The sequence below is a fragment of the Ovis canadensis genome, chromosome 4, assembly GCF_042477335.2.
Source record: "Ovis canadensis isolate MfBH-ARS-UI-01 breed Bighorn chromosome 4, ARS-UI_OviCan_v2, whole genome shotgun sequence".
NCBI lineage: Eukaryota > Metazoa > Chordata > Mammalia > Artiodactyla > Bovidae > Ovis > Ovis canadensis.
This window is the reverse complement of record NC_091248.1, coordinates 34,263,471-34,282,934: the sequence shown is the minus strand read 5'-3', so window position 1 is coordinate 34,282,934 and position 19,464 is coordinate 34,263,471. Positions and strand designations below refer to the sequence as shown.

Here is a 19,464-nt window from a genome sequence, read left to right as displayed (position 1 = left end):
TTTCATACAAAATATTTGAAATTGCATTTTACTTTGTGTAGTACAATTTGAAATATCAAAAATGAAATAAAAAGTGACCTACGGTTTATCCATTTTAACCTTGCCCTGAAATAAAAAGTGTTAAATATACTGGATGATCAAGTGTAAAAGTAACTGTCGGAAATATCTGTGCTCTTTCATTTTTTAATGAAGTCTCTTTGAAGGCAAAAATTAAACTTTGCCTTCTCGACTTTTTCTTTTTTTCAATCTGATTCTTCTCTATGTGCTACAACGTGATTAAGCAATACCTGTTTTTGTCTCAAAACCAAACTTTTGTTCTGTTCAGCCTTAGCCATCAGGGCTATCCTGAATATACCACATAAACAAAAAGGAAACTTTCATAGTTTCTACATACATATCTTCTACCATGCTACTCTACAGAGGCATAGCCTTTGTCTTTGATACCCAGAGGTGTATGTTCTCACGACAACCATAATGAACCAAAATATGTGGTTCCCCTAAGCTCTCTCATGTCATCTTTTGCATGACCAGAACAAAGGAGAGAATGGTAAACGATGGTAGCTGAACAATTTAGTGTTAATTTGGTGACTCTATTTAGTCTCAATAGCAATTGCAAAGTGAAATTAATAAGCACCACAGTGCTCACAGACCTATCAAGGTCCAAGGTAAGATCATGTGTGAATTATTCAGGCCTAAAATGAGCCCCAGATTTTATTTTCCTGTGCTCCAAAATCACTATGGATGGTGACTGCAGCCGTGAAATTAAAAGATGATTGCTCCTTGGAAGGAAGGCTATGACAAACCTGGATAGTGTATTAAAAAGCAGAGATATCTCTGTGCTGAGAAAGATCTGCAGAGTTGAAGCCATGGTTTTGCCCGTGGTCATGTATGGATGTGAGTTAGACCATAAAGGAGGCTGAGTGCCAAAGAACTGATGCTTTCAAACTGTGATGCTGGAGAAGACTCATAAGAGTCCCCAGGACTGCAAGATCAAATCAGTCAATCCTAAAGGAAATCAACCCTGACTGTTAAAAGGACTGTTGATGAAGCTGAGGTTCCAGTACTTTGGCCACCTGATACGCAGAGCCAACTCATTGGAAAAGACCTTGATGCTGGGAAAGACTGAAGGCAAAAGGAGAAGGAGGGCAACAGAGGATGAGGTGTTTCGATAGTATCATGTACTCAGTGGACCTGAATTTGAGCAAACTCCAGGAGATGGTGGAAGACAGAGAAGCCGAGCATGCTGCAGTCCATAGAGTCACAAAATGTCAGAGATGACTTAGTGACTGAACAACCAAATGAACCCCAGTGTGTGAACAGCCCTGTGGCCTTGGCTGTGAACTCTGATATGCTCATGATTGTTATATGTATACAAGTCATCCAGAACTTTAAACTGTGATCCTTAATTCTGGATCAGTCTACTGGAAATTTCTGCATGTTGGATATGTATGAAATATGTCCATATAAAATTAAGATACTAATGTTAAACTCAATTATCAACTGCCAGAAACTTGCTTTTTTACTCCATGTTCTCCATTTCAAAGTATCGTAGTGGTGCTCCCCAGATCGCCAAAGCTAGAAACCTCCAAGTTATTTAGTGACTCCCTCTCTTTTAACACCTTCAGCTGTCCATCAGTTTATATGGTTTCTAACTCCCCTTTTGATAGTTTCTGACTCCTTTTAATTTCTCCTGTCATTCCTTTTGTTACACTTTCATATGCCTTTATTATAAGCAGAAATATCTGGTTAGAATTCCATTTCTGCTACTTTATCCAGACTTTCGTGAGACATTTGGATTCCATTTTTGTGGCAACAGAGAACCTGCCTGCCAATGGAGGAAATGTAAGAGACATGGGTTCAATACCTGGGTCAGGAAGATTCTCTGTAGTAGGAAACAGCAACCCACTGCAGTATTCTTGCCTAAAAAATTCCGTGGATAGAGGAGCCTGGCAGGCTACAGTCCATAGGATAGCAAAGAGTCAGACATGACTGAAGCAACATAGCATGCATCTTAAAATAAAAGAGAGATAGAGCTTCATCTTACAGAATAGTTTTAAGGATTTCATGAGATAGAGATATTTTTGGTAAAACAATATAGTATGTGGCTCACAGTAGGGATTCAATGAAGATCAATCTCCCGTTCACAATCATACCTCCCTCAGTTTGACCAGCGTCTAGCACACAGAAAGCACTCAGTCTGTGTATACTATAAATATCAATGACATAATCATCATCATAGTCTCTCTGTTTCTAATCTTTTACCCTATTATTCCAACCTCCACTCTGCCACTGGAATTTACATGAAATGCAAATATCATGTCCTTTATGCTCCAAAACTTTGAATGGTTCTCTCATCCACAGAAGATGCTTTTCTGGATCTACTTAACCACCCTTGATCTGACCTAGGCTTCAATTCCACTCTTTTTTCACTGCTCAACAAAGCCTCCTTACAATGAGGCCAAGAAAAAAAAGCTATGTTTTCCCCACACACCAACAAACAAAAGACGGTTTTTCATGTTTCCATCAATTACCTTCACTTGTTCTGAAATAATAATATACTACTTCATATATCCTTCTGTGCCTCCCCAAGCAGAATTGTATGATTTCAGTTTAATTACTATAATCTCATCTTTGTACTCCTGAAGTCCAGTATGTAGTTACTTGATTTCACATTTACTGAAATAATGGTATTAGAAAATTAAAGGAAAAATAAAGTATAAATAGTTAAATAGGTATGTTACATGTCTCATATGTTACGAACTATATAATCATATATTACTTAATACTATTCTCATGTTTATGCTGTCGATTTCTGTTTAGGACTTGCATTAAAAGTTGTTAACATGGATCAGGAAAATTCATGTGGTTTGACTTTTCCCTAATTACTAAGTCCTCCTTAAAACAAGTAGCACATTTTCGAAGTGCTAGGATGGTACAAGGAGAAGGCTATGGCACCCCACTCCAGTACTCTTGCCTGGAAAATCCCATGGATGGAGGAGCCTGGTAGGCTGCAGTCCATGGGGTCGCTAAGAGTCGGACACGACTGAGCAACTTCACTTTCACTTTTCAGTTTCATGCATTGGAGAAGGAAATGGCAACCCACTCCAGTGTTCTTGCCTTGAGAATCCCAGGAATGGTGGAGCCTGATGGCCTGCCATCTATGGGGTCGCACGGAGTCAGACACGACTGAAGCGACTTAGCAGCAGCAGGATGGTACAAGGAGAAGGCTATGGCACCCTACTCCAGTACTCTTGCCTGGAAAATCCCATGGACGGAGAAGACTGTTGGGCTGCAGTCCATGGGGTCGCTAGGAGTTGGATATGACTGAGCGACTTCACTTTCACTTTTCACTTTCATGCATTGGAGAAGGAAATGGCAACCCACTCCAGTGTTCTTGCCTGGAGAATCCCAGGGACGGCGGAGCCTGGTGGGCTCCCGTCTCTGGGGTCACACAGAGTCGGACACGACTGAAGTGACTTAGCAGCAGCAGGATGGTACAAATCCTGGGACTGTGAAAGAGTGCAACTAGTGGATTCACAATGTGCTGGTAACCCTGGCATTGGTCTCAGCTACAGCAGTTTGCTCTAACAGAGATTTGCAATCAGTTTAAACTGTGAGAAGAAGGGCAGAGTGACTAAGAAAATAGGCTCTGATTTTAGAAAATCCAAGTTCAAATTTCGGTTCCCTTCTTACAAATTCCCATATGATCTTGAACGCATTGCCTAACCTTTCAGAAACTCTTTCTCTATGAAACAGAAATAATAATGGTACCCACACAAAAGGGTTATTGGTTGTTCAGTCTCTCAGTTCTGTCTGACTCTTTGGACACCATGGACTGCAGAACGCCAGGCTTCCCTGTCCTTCTACATTCCCTGTCCTTGCTCAGCCTCATGTCCATCGAGTCAGTGATGCTATCCAACCATCTCATCCTCTGTCATCTCTTTCTCCTCCCACCTTCAGTCTTTCCCAGCATCAGGGTCTTTTCCAATGTCGGCTCTTCTCATCAGGTGGCCGGAGTATTAGAGCTTCAGCCTCAGCATTAGTCCCTCCAGTCAATATTCAGGACTGATTTCCTTTAGGATTTCCAAGGGACTTTCAAGTGTCTTGTCCAAAATCATAGTTCAAAAGCATCAGTTCTTCAGCACTCAGCCTTCTTTATGGTCCAACTCACACATCTATACATGACTACTGGAAAAACCATAGCTTTGACTGTACAGACCTTTGTCAGCAAAATAATGTCTCTGCTTTTTAATATGCTGTCTAGGTTGGTCATAGCTTTTCTTCCAAGGAGGAGGTGGCTTTGAATTTCATGGCTGCAGTCACCATCTGCAGTGATTTTGGAGCCCCCCAAAATAAAGTCTGTCACTGTTTCCATTGTTTCCCCATCTATTTGCCATGAAGTGATGGGACCAGATGCCATGATCTTAGTTTATTGAATGTTGAGTTTTAAGCCAGCTTTTTTACTCTCCTTTTCACTCACCTTCATGAAGAGGCTCTTTAGTTCTTCTCTTTCTGCCATAAGGGTGGTGTCATCTGCATATCTGAGGTTATTTATATTTCTCCCGGCAATCTCAATTCCAGCTTGTGCGTGATCCAGTCCAGCATTTTTCATGCATGAGGTAATATGAATTAAGTTTTAATCTTATACTGTCAAGACTTTCAGATACACAAGACTCACAAGACTGCCATCTGGCATTAGTCTGCTTAGAAAGATATAGAGCTTGTCATCATTGTAGCCATAGTCATTCCTCATCTAATGGGAATTCTTCTAGAAATTCATGCAACATGTTTCAGGGGGAAGAAGGATAATTCTACATCCAGCAGGTCAAAGAGCAGCCTTGCCTTAAAAGTATCAACCCTACAGGCGCTGGTATCTCTGGAAGTGATATATTTGTAATAGCCTATAGAGTCTCCGTAAAAATAAATCCTAGTCCAAGAGTTTAGGGAGGCACAAAGCTGTAGCTTCCTACCAGGTAGTTTTAGTTTCTCCACAGCAAATTGAATTTATTAACTTGATCATTCTATCATAAACAATATTATCTAGTAACATAGCTGATATTTCAACTTTCATCAGGTTACCAGGTAACTGTAAGAGGAGGTATTTAACTGATGGTCAAATTCTCCACAAAAGATTAAAAGGGATTGTTAATTCTCTGCCTATACATAGAATATAAAGTTTGTAAGTATCACATGTGTGTTTGTGTGTGTTCAGTTGCTCATTCATGTCCAATTCTTTGCAACCCTATGGACTGTCACCTGCCAGGCTCTTCTGTCCGTGAAATTTTCCAAGTAAGAATACTGGAGCAGATTGCCATTTCCTCCTCCAGGGATCTTCCCAACCCAGGGATCAAACCCACATCTCCTGCATCTCTGGCATTGGCTGGCAGATTCTTTACCATGAGCACCACCTGGGAAGCCCCATATATGCATATATGTATATGATAACAATCTGATGAAGTGTTGTAAACGTAAGAGGAAATTAAACATGGAAGGTTTTGTATGAAATGAATTGTAAAGATTGTCATTTGGTCATTATTTTGCCTGATTCTCATGAAGTAACTTGTGTTGTTCATTACAGAGAAAGTTTTGCTCTTAAGTTAGTGTTGTTACCTAATGCATCATTTATAGTCAATACATGGCATATGAGTAAAAATGGGATTCTGGTCCTCTCTGTTGTTATAAAGAGCAACAGAGCTGACTCATAGGACCATTTTACCGACACTCTCAGATGATTCTTCTGCCCAGACCTCCCAGCTCAGACAAATTGACTTTGACATTTTAAGCTCTAATTGTTTCCCAGGAATGCAATTTTCATACACATGCCAGTAGATTTAAAAAGATTGAATGTGAGTTGTTATATTAAAATGGACCTGCCTCTCGTTATGGTTGATTATCATAGTTAAATATAGCACCTGAATGATGAGACAGAATTATCAGTGAACTCTCCCATTGGAACAGATGCTCTATTGTGGCAACAGGCCTCCTCTATCTTGTAAACATGAGCTGCTAGTTATTGATAATGTGCAAGAGTTCAACTAAGAATCAGCACAAGGCAATATAATTCCAGGAAAACCCTTCACAGTGCATAAACCCGAGGTTGATGACATTCTCTAACATCATCTTCATCTTTGTATGTAGACATTAGGATTAAGAAGTCAACATCTCTTCTGGAAGGAGGGTGGGGGAGAGTCTTCTCTGACACCACAGTTTGAAAGTGTCAGTTCTTCAGTGCTCAGCCTTCTTTATGGTCGAACTCTCACATTGATTCCAACTGCAGGATGGAGAGCCTTCATCAATCTTTGGGAAACTTAGGACTTCATTTATAGTAGGCACATCTCTCAAGGCAGGCCTCTCACCAAAATTCCTCAGTTTAGTGTCTGGTCGCAGTTTGCTAAAATAATAAAGGCGCATCTTCAACAGCTCATGCATTGCCTTGGTGTGGACCCAGAGTGCAAGCACAGGAGAAGAGGAAACATTGATTTCACACTTCTGATAGAGATCAAGCCCTGAGCCTTTGGAGTGGGAATACTGACTCCAAGACCTTAGACTACCAGAGAACTAATCCTAGAGGGTACCAAATAGTGATAATTCACACAAAGGAAACCACTGTAACACAAGACCCAGTGTCACCCAACCACCAATAGTACCCTGTGCAAGATGACTCATCTAAACAACAAATAAAACAAAAATTCAAACCCAATCATCAGACAGGATTACCACCTCACTCAGTGTTGCCCATCAAGGAAAAGCAAACAAACAAAAACTCAACACAAATCTCACCCTATAAGAAACTTACACAAACCACTGGACCAACCTTAGGGGCAGAAATCAAAAGGAAGAAAGAATTCAACCTTGAAGTCTTGGAAAAGCAGACGTCAAACACAGTAAGTTTAAAAAGAAATAATGAAAAAGCAGAGAAATACTACACAAATGAAGGAACAAATTAGAAACACAGTGGCCCAAATAAATGAAGAGGAAATAGGAAAACTACCTGAAAAAGAATTCAGAATAATGATAGTAAAGATGATCAAAAACCTTGAAAACAGAAAGGGGGAAAATGCAAGAATCAATTAACAAAGACCTGGAAGAATTAAAGAATAAACATGAAGACAAACAACACAATTACTGAAATTTAAAATACTCTAGAAGGAATCAGTGGCAGAATATTTGAAGCAAAAGAATGAATCAGTGATCTGGAAGATAAAATGGTGAAAATAACTTCTGAAGAGCAGAATAAAGTAAAAAGAATGAAAAGAAATGAGGATTGTCCTTTGGGATAATATCAAATGCATCAACATTCGAATAATAGGGGTCCTAGAAGAAGAAGAGAAAAAGAAAAGATATGAGAAAATTTTTGAAGAGATTATAGTTGAAAATTTCCCCAACATGGAAAAGGAAATAGTCAATCAAGTCCAAGAGGCACAAAGAATCCCATACAGGATAAATCCAAGGAGAAACATGCCAAGACACATACTAATCAAACTAAAAAAGACTAAACACAAAGAAAGAATATTAAAAACATCAAGGGAGAAACAACAAGTAACATACAAGGGAAACCCCATAAGCTTAACAGCTGATCTTTCAGCAGAAACTCTGCAGGCCAGAAAGAAATGGCAGGATATATTTAAATTACTGAAAGGGAAAAATCTACAACCAAGATTACTGTACCCGGCAAAGATCTCATCCAAACTTGATGGCGAAATCAAAAGCTTTTCAGACAAGCGGAAGCTAAGACAACTCAGTAGCACCAAACAAGCTTTACAACAAATGTTAAATAGACTTACATAGTCAAGAAATACAAGAGAAGAAAAAGGATCTACAAAATCACCCCCAAACAATTAAGAAAATGGAATGGGAACATATATATCAACAATTACTTTAAATGTAAATGGATTAAATGCTTCAACCAAAAGATGCAGACTGGCTGAATGGATACAAAAACATGACCCATGTATATGCTATCTACAAGAAACCCACTTTAGACCTCAAGACACATATAGACTGAAAGTGAGAGGATGGAAAAATATATTCCATGCAAATAGGAAGCAAAATAAAGCTGCGAGTAGCAATCTTCATATCAGACAAAATAGACCTTAAAATAAAGAAGTTTACAAGAGATAAGGTGTAAAATTAGGCTATTTGAAGCTTTTCTTGTTTCTTGAGGTAAGATTCTATTGCTATATTTACATAATAAATAAGGTGCATATTTACATAATAATCAAGGGCTCAATCCGAGAGGAAGACATAACAATTGTAAATAATATGCACTCAATATAGGAGCACCTCAGTACATAAGACAAACACTAACAGACATAAAAGGAGAAACTGACAGGAACACAATAATAGTAGGAGACTGTAACACCCCACTCACACCAATGGACAGATCATCAAAACAGAAAACTAATAAGGAAACACAAGTCTTAAATGATACATTAGATGAGATGGATGTTATTGATATCTTCAGGACATCCCACCCAAATGCAGAAGACTACATCTTCTCATGAGCACATGGAATATTCTCCAGGATAGACTACATCTTGGGTCACAAATCAAACCTCAGTGAATTTAAGAAAATAGAAATCATATCATGCATCTTCTCTGACCACAATGCTATGAGATTAGATATCAATTACAAGAAAAAAAACTGTAAGAAACACAAACACATGGAGATTAAACAACACATTTCTAAATAACCAACAGGTTACAAAAGAAATAAAAACGGAAATCAAAAAATTTCTAGAAACAAATGATAATGAAAACATGACAACTCAAAGCCTATGGAATGCAGCAAAAGCAGTTCTAAGAGGGAAGTTTATTTATAGCAATAGAATCCTACCTCAAGAAACGAGAAAAGCTTCAAATAGAGAGCCTAACTTTACACCTAAAACAACTGGAAAAAGAAAAACAAAAAAATCCCAAAGTTAGTAGAAGGAAAGAAATCCTAAAGATCTGAGCAGAAATAAATGAAAAAGAAATGAAAGAAACAATACTAAAGATTAATAAAACCAAAAGCTTGTTCTTTGAGATGAAAAGCAAAATTGACTAATATTTAGCCAGGCTCATCAGGAAAAAAGGAGAAAAGAATAAAATCAACAAAATTAGAAATGAAAAAGGAGAGGTTACAACAGATAGTGCAGAAATACAAAGGATTATAAGAGACTGTTCTGAACAACTAGATGGCAACAAAATGGATAACCTGGAAGAAATGGGCAGATTCTTAGAAAAGTTCAATCTTCCAAGAATGAACAAGGAAGAAATAGAAATTATGAATTACCTAATTACAGGCACTGAAATGGAAGCTGTGATCAAAAATCTCCCAAAAAAGAAAAGCCCAGGACCAGATGGCTTCACAGGAGAATTCTGTCAAACATTTAGAGATGAGCTAATGCCTATCCTTCTAAAACGCTTTCAAAAATTGCAGAGGAAGGAACACTTCCAAACTCATTCTACAAGGCCACCATCACCCTGATACCAAAGCCAGACAAAAACAACACAAGAAAGAAAACTACAGGCCAATGTCACTGATGAACATAGATGCAAAAATCCTCAACAAAATTTTAACAAACAGAATACAACAACACATCAAAAAGCTCATAGAAAGCTCATACACCATGATCAAGTTTGGTTTATTCCAGGAATGCAAGGATTCTTCAATGCATGCAAATCAATGATAGACCATATCAACAAATTGAAAGATAAAATCCATATGATAATATCAGTAGATGCAGAAAAAGCCTTTGACAAAATTCAGCACCCATTTATGAATAAAACTCTTCAAAAAATGGGCATAGAAGGAACCTACCTCAACATAGTAAAGGCCATATATGATAAGCCTACAGGAAACATTATTCTCAGTGGTGAAAAACTGAAAGCATTCCCCCTAAGATCAGGAACAAGACAAGGATGTCCACTTTCACCACTCTTATTCAACATAGTTCTGGAAGTCCTAGCTACAACAATCAGAGAAGAAAAAGAAATAAAAGGAATCTAGATCAGGAAAGAAGAAGTAATGCTTTCACTGTTTGCAGATGACATGAAACCATACATAGAAAACCCTAAAGATAGTATCAGAAAATTACTAGAGCTAGTCAGTGAATTTAGCAAAATTGCAGGATATAAAATCAATACACAGAAATCACTTGCATTTCTATATACTAACATAGAAGAATCAGGAAGAGAAATTAAGGAATCAGTCCCATTCACCATTGCAACAAAAAAAATTAAATCTCTAGGAATAAACTGACTTATTGAGATGAAAGAACTGTACACAGAAAATTATGAGACACTAATGAAAGAAATCAAAGGTAACATAAACAGATGCGGAGATATTCCATGTTCCTGGGTAGGAAGAATCAATATTGTGAAAATGACTATACTACCAAACGCAATCTACAGATTCAATGCAATCCCTGTCAAATTACCAATGGCATTTTTCACAAAATTAAAACAAAAAATTTCACAATCCTATGGAAACACAAAAGACCCCAAATAGCCAAAGCAGTCTTAAGAAAGAAGAATGGAGCTGGAGGAATCAACCTTCCTAACTTCAGATTATACTACAAAGCTACAGTCATCAAGACAGTATGGTACTGGCACAAAACAGAAATATAGACCAATGGAACAAGATACAAAGCCCAGAAACAAACCTATGCACCTATGGGTACCTTATTTTTGACAAAGGAGTCAAGAATATATAATGGGGCAAAAACAGCCTCTTCAATAACTGATGCTGGGAAAACTGGACAGCTACATGTAAAAGAATGAAATTAGAACACTTCCTAACACCATACACAAAAATAAACTCAAAATGGATTAAAGACCTAAATGTAAGACCAGAAACTATAAAACTCTTAGAGGAAAACATAGGCAGAACACTCAATGACATAAATCAAAGCAAAATCCTCTATGATCCATCTCCTAGAGTAATAGAAATAAAAACAAAAGTAAACAAGTGGGACCTGATTAAACTTAAAAGCTTTTGCACACCAAAGAAAACTATAAGCAAGGTAACAAGACCACCCTCAGAATGGGAGAAAATAATAGCAAATGAAACAACTGACAAAGGATTAATTTCCAACATATACAAGCAGCTCATAGAACTCAATACCAGGAAAAAAAACAATCTGCTCAAAAAGTGGGAAAAAGACCTAAATAGACATTTCTCCAAAGAAGACATACAGATAACAAATACATGAAAAGATGCTCGACATTGCTCATTATTAGAGAAATGCAAATCAAAACTACAATGAGATACCACCTCACACCGGTCAGAATGGCCATCATCAAACAGTCTACAAACAATAAATGCTGGAGAGGGTATGGAGAAAAGGGAACACTCTTGCACTGTTGGTGGGAATGTAAATTGATGCAGCCACTGTGGAAGACGGTATGGAGATTCCTTGAAAAAACTAGGACTAAAACCACCATCAGTTCAGTTCAGTCGTGTCTGACTCTCTGCGACCCCATGAATTGCAGCACGTCAGGCCTCCCTGTCCATCACCAACTCCCGGAGTTCATTCAGACCCATGTCCATCGAGTCAGTGATGCCATCCAGCCATCTCATCCTCTGTCGTCCCCTTCTTCTCCTGCCCCCAATCCCTCCCAGCATCAAAGTCTTTTCCAATGAGTCAACTCTTCGCAAGAGGTGGCCAAAGTCCTGGAGTTTCAGCTTTAGCATCATTCCTTCCAAAGAAATCCCAGGGCTGATCTCCTTCAGAATGGACTGGTTGGATCTCCTTGTAGTCCAAGGGACTCTCAAGAGTCTTCTCCAACACCACAGTTCAAAAGCATCCATTCTTCAGTGCTCAGCCTTCTTCACAGTCCAACTCTCACATCCATACATGACTACTGGAAAAACCAAAACCACCATATGACCCAGGAATCCCACTCCTAGGCATATACCCTGAGGAAACCAGGGTTGAAAAAGACACATGTATCCCATTGTTCATTGTAGCACTATTTACAATAGCTAGAACATGGAAGGAACCTAGATGTCCATCAATAGATGGATGGATAAAGAAGTTGTGGTACATATACACAATGGAATATTACTCACTCATAAAAAGGAACACATTTGAGTCAGTTCTGATAAGGTGGATGAACCTAGAACATATTATACAGAGTGAAGTGAGTCAGAAAGAGAAAAAGAAAAACATCGTATTCTAATGCATATATATGGAATCTATAAAAATGGTTCTGAAGAATTTATTTACAGGGCAGCAATGGAGAAATAGACATAGAGAATAGACTTATGGACATGGGGAGAGGGGAGGAGAGGGTGAGATGTATGGAAAGAGTAACATGGAAACTTATACTACTATATGTAACATAGCCAATGAGAATTTGCTGTATGGCTCAGGAAACTCAAACAGGGGCTCTGTATCAACCTAGAGGGATGGGATGAAGAGGGAGATGGGAGGGAGGTTCAAAAGGGAGGAGATATATGTATACCTGTGATTGATTCGTGTTGAGGTTTGACAGAAAACAACAAAATTCTGTAAAAAAATTATCCTTCAGTAAAAAATTAATTAAAAAAAAAAGAATTCAACATCCTTCTAATTCAAGGAGGAAACGTTAGATAAGAATTTGAACATAAATACTTTACTGGTGACTAAATATTCTAGATCTATTTAGAGGGTATCTCTATAGCAGTATAGCCTAATAAATTTATATTTCGAATGCCTGTTGTTCAGTCGCTCACTCGAATCTGAACTCTTTGTGACCCCATGAACTGCAGAACACAAGGCTTCTCTGTCCTTCACTGTCTCCCAGAGTTTGCTCAAACTCATGTCCATTGAGTCGATGATGCTATCCAACCATCTCATCCTCTGTCACCCTTCTAATGCTTAAAGAAAGTGAAAGTGAAGTCGCTCAGTCATGTCCGACTCTTTGCAACCCCATGAACTGCAGCCTACCAGGCTCCTCCGTCCATGGGATTTTCCAGGCAAGGGTCCTAGAGTGGGCTGCCATTTCCTATTCCAGGGGATTTTCCCAACCCAGGGATCAAACCCAGGTCTCCTGCATTGCAGACAGACACTTTACTGTCTGGGCCACCAGGGAAGCCTCTAATGCTTAAGAAGTGTTTAATTAATATACTCATATATGTAGACCTTGCATTAAAGTATGAACTGGAAAAAGTTGATATATTTGAATAAGCCTACATTACAATTGTAATTGACAGCTAAAATTTCAAATGATATTAAAAATAATTGTAAGCATAAATTAAATTACTTTTTTCTATTCAAAATAATATATTAGTAGTTATCCAGGCATGTTTATTTAAATCACTAAACAGAGTGAAAATTGTCTTATGTTAACAGTTCATTTTCTAAGTTAAAACAAATCTGGAGTGAGTAAAATGAACAATATGGTAAACTTAATTTCAGCTAATTTTGCTTCATCCTTTTATTTTCTATTTCCTGTGAATGGTTTAACAACTATTACAAACTAAGAGGAAATGCAAATGTTAGCTTGGAGTCTAACAGCTTTTACACATCATAAATGTTGGTACGTTTTCAATGAAATTGGAATTATACTTCCAAGTAGAAAGAAAAATGTCCAAGCTGATTTTGCTCTGGAATGTTCATGCCTGCCTACAAGTTCATGCCTGCCTACAAGTTCATGCCTGCCTACAAGTCTGTGATGAGAATATTAATTCTCTTTTGCAGCTTCTGCCAGCAAGAGAAGCTGCCAATGACCTTCCAGGCCTGCGTGATGACCAAGGAGTGCCAGGTGTCCGAGTGGTCAGAGTGGAGCCCCTGCTCAAAAACATGCCATGACACGGCATCCCCTAAAGGCACCCGCGTGAGAACTCGGCTCATCAGGCAGTTTCCTATTGGCAGCGAGAAGAAGTGTCCAGAACTTGAGGAAAAAGAGCCCTGTGTGTCTCAAGGAGATGGAGTTGCCCCCTGTGCCACGTGAGTTAATAAGGACAGCGGTCTCTGCTGCCCCATCTGCCCAAACTGCATATCCCTTCAGCTGTTTAATTTCAGCTGGATGTGGTGTGTTGAGAAATACTGATTTTTACAAATTCTAAGTAGAAATGTATCTCTTTACAAACACTATCCTATAAAAACAAAAAATACCAGTTTTACTAAATAAAAGTGTCAGTAACAAGCTGTTTCCCAATCTCCACAAAAGCTGGATTTTTAGCAGTAGTTCTTTGCACATTTTCTATAATGAGTATTGACAAGCTTTTTCTGAAGTGGAGAAGATAGTAAATATGTTAGTCTTTATGAGCCACATGTGTCTCTGTCACGATGATTCAACTCTGCTGTTGAAGCTGTAAGCAGTATGTAAAGAAATGAGTGTGGATATGTTTCCATAAAATTTATTTATAGAAATGGTACAGGTTGAATTTAGCCATAGTTTGTCAACTAGTCTATAAGGTAAAATAATCTTTCAAAATATAGGTTCCTTTTGCCTATTGAGCAAGCCCTATTAAAATTCAGTACTGTGTATAACAAATCCTATTAAATAGAGTAGAATACTACATCAAAATAATAAGACTTTAAGCTCTCTCAGGACCAAGATTGCTTATTAACCTTGGTGTGGAGATTGTTTCTCCTTTAATCACTCATATATGTCATAGGACCAGGCACATGGTAAGTGCCCAATAAATGTTCATTGAATTCAGATGAAATAAGACTGTTTTGAAATATTTGGGACTGTAACTATATTCTTTTTATCCTTAAAAATCATTTCTAAGACATTTCTGTGAATTAACTTGGTGATAAATATGTTTCAGGTTGGTCTGAATGTAGAGAGTATTTACAAAAAAAACTTACAGAATCTTAGTTTATCAGTAGATACCCACAAGCTTCATTGAAAGGTTCCTTGGAATATTTGAACCATTTAGAGAACAGGCTTACAGCTTGCACTTGATGAACCAGTGAAGAGGAAAATTACCACTACCATTGCTGCTGCTGCTCCTCCTCCCATTTCTGAGAGTAATAATAATAATAACAAAGCATAGTAATGATTCGTACAAGATCTTCAGTTATGCAGCCCTATGGAATCCTCCCTTCTCCCCTAACATAACCAGTAACTGAACACTCTGAAGAGTTTCCTTCCTAACTTCTCTGCCTGCCCCACTGACTTGTGTGTTCCCCTTGACGTAACAGTTTCAGGGAAGTTGCCAGGTTCTCTAGTCAGAGTGTTTCATCTCCTGCGAGATTCTTCCATTTTTTAATCTCAAGCTAGGATATCTTTATCCTCTCAGTTATTCAAACATCATTAACTATTAATTAAAATAAATCCCTATTCTAAATCTCTGTCTTTTAACCCTTTGTGGATGGTAGCATTATTTTTTTAAGAATGTGTCATCAATTTACATTACAAAAAAATTTATTTCTCTCACAGGACTCCTTAGGATGACCTATGTTGGTATGCTGCTCTATAAAAAAAAATAAAATTTTTGTTTTAACTCCCCTAATGAATGGCTTGTTTAGTTTTCTTTTCCTTCACACTTCCCTGTCTCTCCTCTCAAGGCATCAATTATCAATGATTTTATAATTGACCTGAATGCTGCACTTCCTTTATAAATATATGTCAAGAGCATTGTTCCTTGATGCCCCAGACCTGTACCTCTGTTAAGCCATGAATCCCCACTTACAAAAATTGAAAAATGGGCATGAAGTTCACCTTTACTGACATGAAGCCTTACCACTGACAAAGCAAAGCATCTGGATCAGACATCCAAGAGCCCATTTAACCTTTTTGTCTAACTGAGATGAGCATTAGCACATCCATTTGTACCTGTGTTGGCTGTTAATCTGATTACTAAGGAAGCATCTTGGTAAAAGTGACATAAAGTACTCCAAGAGCTATTTTCTTTGTGCTTTTAGAATATCCATTTTCCTTGAGGTGGAGAAATGCCATCACTGTCTATCTGCAGTGACATCAAGACCCTAGCTATCTCCTTAAAGCATGTGTTGGGCTGATAATCCCCCGACATTTTTTTCACATGATAATCTTGATTGGAGCTTTAATTTTGAAGCATAGATCATCTTTCCTGTGTTCCACTGATTAGAAATGTCAGCTCTTTTCATCATTCATCAGTACTCATCAGGGATGCTCAAATGTTACAGGAGAAAAAAAAAAAAAGAACACTCATTCTCAGAGATAAAGAGAAAAAGCTGAATTATGTTATATTTTTGTTACTAACACACAATTACAATTTTGACCTGTACGAAGAAGGAATTTTCATACATTTTATTAAAGACAAAACAAATGTTTGAGTTCATCATCATTTAGAATGTTCTCCATTCTCAGATTCAATCTTTGTTTGTTTATAAACATGAAAAAAGGGCAAGCCTGAGTTCAGGTTAATTAAACATAAAATGTCATATATTCAGCATTATGCTCTCTTTGCATAAAATATTTATAAGTAACTTCTAGTAGTTGCAATTAAAAGTGAATCATCTTAAATTTAACCCCTCTTTAAACGGAGCAGGGTAAGGATGTAGAAGAAGGGATTGAAACTGAACCTGTGCCAGAGGTGTGGTCTGAGATTGATTCAAGGGGAAGGAATTGTTCAGGTTAATTTTCTTGAGGGGAAGAAACAAATAGGATTGGAGAAAAGTTGTATTCACTAAACACATGGCCACTGCTGGCATTTTCTTTATCTAGATACAGCTGGAAGACCACAGAGTGGACTGAGTGTCGGGTGGACCCTCTTCTCAGTCAACAGGACAAGAGGCGAGGCAACCAGACTGCCCTCTGCGGAGGAGGGGTCCAGACCCGAGAGGTGTACTGCGTGCAGGCCAATGAGAACCTCCTCTCGCAATTGAACACACACAAGGACAAAGAAGGTAATCTTGTTTTCTTCTCAAGTACTCACCTATGGAGAGCAGGCTTGGGATCATCCTGCAGGGGTATATATGCAGCCATCTGGGGGCATGAAGAGCCGTATATTTGTTCACATTATGGCAGATATTAACTATGGTGAATGGTAGTCTAAATGATGGTTGTAAAAATAATTAATCAAGTTCCATCTTTGGTTGGTTCTGGTTTGCTGACAAGCCTCTCATTAAATTTTGACTTCAGGTTCTGAGTCAGAATTTAGCAAGAGTAATCAATTATAAAAATAGAATAAACGTGTCTTACAAGGATACATATAGAATGCAAATATGTGTTCCAAAGCCCAAATTTCTTTTCTTCATATAAGAATAAGTAAAACATGTATGTTAAAAAAGAAACCTTGTTTTGCTGTTTTATAATGATGTTGAAAAGTTAGTTATGGTATTGAGAGAAAATTCACTTTGAATTTAAAAGAAATAGAGAATAAAACTACAGGAAAAGATCTTTAACCCAAAGGCATAACTTAAAAAAAACAAACAAAAAAAACCCTTTGATTAAATGCTTTGATTTGGTAGACATATCTTAGAATTTTTTTGGTCTAACTCTCAGTTTGGGGACCAAATGTGATAAGTGTACAAAAGAATAAGTGAGTCCAAGATGGCCAAGACTAAAAGTACATATTGTTAAATATTAATATTACTCTAAAAATCTGATCATCGTTGGATTGAGCCTCTTAAGAGCCTCTTAACATTTTACTACCTGAGGGACTACAGGACTTGTATCACTAATACATTCAGCACATATTGATTAGTTGCCAGAAGAGTTCCAAAAATTGTCTATGGTGATGAGGACAGAAATATCAATATAAATTTCATGTCAGGAAAATGCTCATGGTCATCATGAGGGCGCACAGACCAACAGTCATCATGCAGTATGAAAGTGAAAGTGTTGGTCGCTCAGTTGCGTCTGACTCTTTGCAGCCCCATGGACTGTAGCCTGCCAAGCCCCTCTGCTCATGGGATTTCCCAGGCAAGAATACTGGAGTGGGTTGCCAGTTCCTTCTCCAGGGGATCTTCCCCACCGAGGGTTCAAACCCAAGTCTTCCGCATTGCAGGCAGATTCTTTACCATCTGAGCCACTATAATTGAGTTTTAGAATAGCTGTCATGAGAAAATAGAGGAATCTTCATAAAGAAGGTGGAATTTGAACTGAGTTATGATGCATATACTCCATATAGTTAAGCAGGTCAGGCATGCAAGACGGAGTTTATTCTAAGCAGAAGGAACAGCATGTATTAAAGGTAAAAAAAAAAAAAAAGAACAGAATAAAAAAATAAATATTCAGAGAAGGAATATGACCAAGAAGAATCAGAAAAACAAGGAAAGAACCAAGAGAAAAAGATGTTTCATAAAACAAAAGAAGAGAGAGTTCTTTTGCCTCCCACCAAAAAGGAGTGGCTAGTAATTCTTGGGAAATAAGGACTAAAGTTTTGCATTTGCAGCTTGCGGAATTTAATTGTTTTGTATCCACTGGCTTTACACAGCATGTTAACTCATTTAGTAATCTAGCCTAGGGATACCTTTTACTACTAATATGTCTTGCAATTTTAAGGAAGTAGCATAAAACATGTAATGTTAGTACATTAATATTTTCTTAGTCACTTTAATAGCTACATTTTTAATACCCTTTGGTGAATTTATTATGGCAGTCCTTTCAGAGTAGTATAATTTCATTGCTAGAAGTAGATCAGATTTTAGTTTCTGAATGTCAATTATATCCTGTAGGTTATTACTTTCAAAAGATCCTTCAGAATTTTGAATTGTAATTGGATACTTTTAAAAATTATTTTGTCATAGAGTTCCCTGACTACTGCTGTCAAAGCACTGCAGAGCAATAAAAATAAAAGTCACAGGAAAAAAAGATAAGATGCAAAGAATATTATTATTAAGATGTATCTGTTGGACTAATGCAAAAACCAAAGCAGAGATTCATAGATATGGAAGCAGTCAATTCACCTAAAATTAATATTCAATCTTGTAAGTATATAACATAAATAATTTAAGAATCTGTGTCCTTTCATGTCAAATATCAAGAATATTAATAAGCCTCTTATAGTCTTTGCAAAAACAGTTGATTCTTACTAAAAGTTGCAGTTATTTTTTCCTCAGAACTTAGATTATGTGAGTTCTCCCTGCTGCTGCTAAGTTGCTTCAGTCGTGTCCGACTCTGTGCGACCCCATAGACGGCCTCCTACCAGGCTCCTCTGTCCCTGGTATTCTCCAGGCAAGAACACTGGAGTGGGTTGCCATTTCCTTCTCCAGTGCATGAAAGTGAAAAGTGAAAGTGAAGTCACTCAGTAAGTGTCCAACTCTTCGTGACCCCTTGGACTGCATCCTACCAGGCTCCTCCATCCATGGGATTTTCCAGGCAAGAGTACTAGAGTGGGTTGCCATTGCCTTCTCCGATGTGAGTTCTCCCTGCTGCTGCTGCTGCTGCTGCTGCTAAATCGCTTCAGTCGTGTCCGACTCTGTGTGACCCCATAGACGGCCTCCTACCAGGCTCCTCTGTCCCTGGGATTCTCCAGGCAAGAACACTGGAGTGGGGTGCCATTGCCTTCTCCGACCAGGCTCCCAGTAGTACTCAATTTTCCCTAGTAGGAAACTT

At 38.0% G+C, this 19,464-nt stretch overlaps 1 protein-coding gene across 1 annotated transcript in view; it reads left to right on the top strand.

Annotated features, from left to right (window-relative positions):
• The window catches only part of THSD7A (thrombospondin type 1 domain containing 7A), a 478,593-nt gene that overhangs the window by 252,754 nt on the left and 206,375 nt on the right, over positions 1-19,464 (top strand). The window contains exons 3-4 of the mRNA XM_069586624.1: positions 13,668-13,916; positions 16,630-16,811. Coding sequence (XP_069442725.1) covers positions 13,668-13,916; positions 16,630-16,811 — 431 coding nt within the window. The remainder of the gene's footprint in view (positions 1-13,667; positions 13,917-16,629; positions 16,812-19,464) is intronic.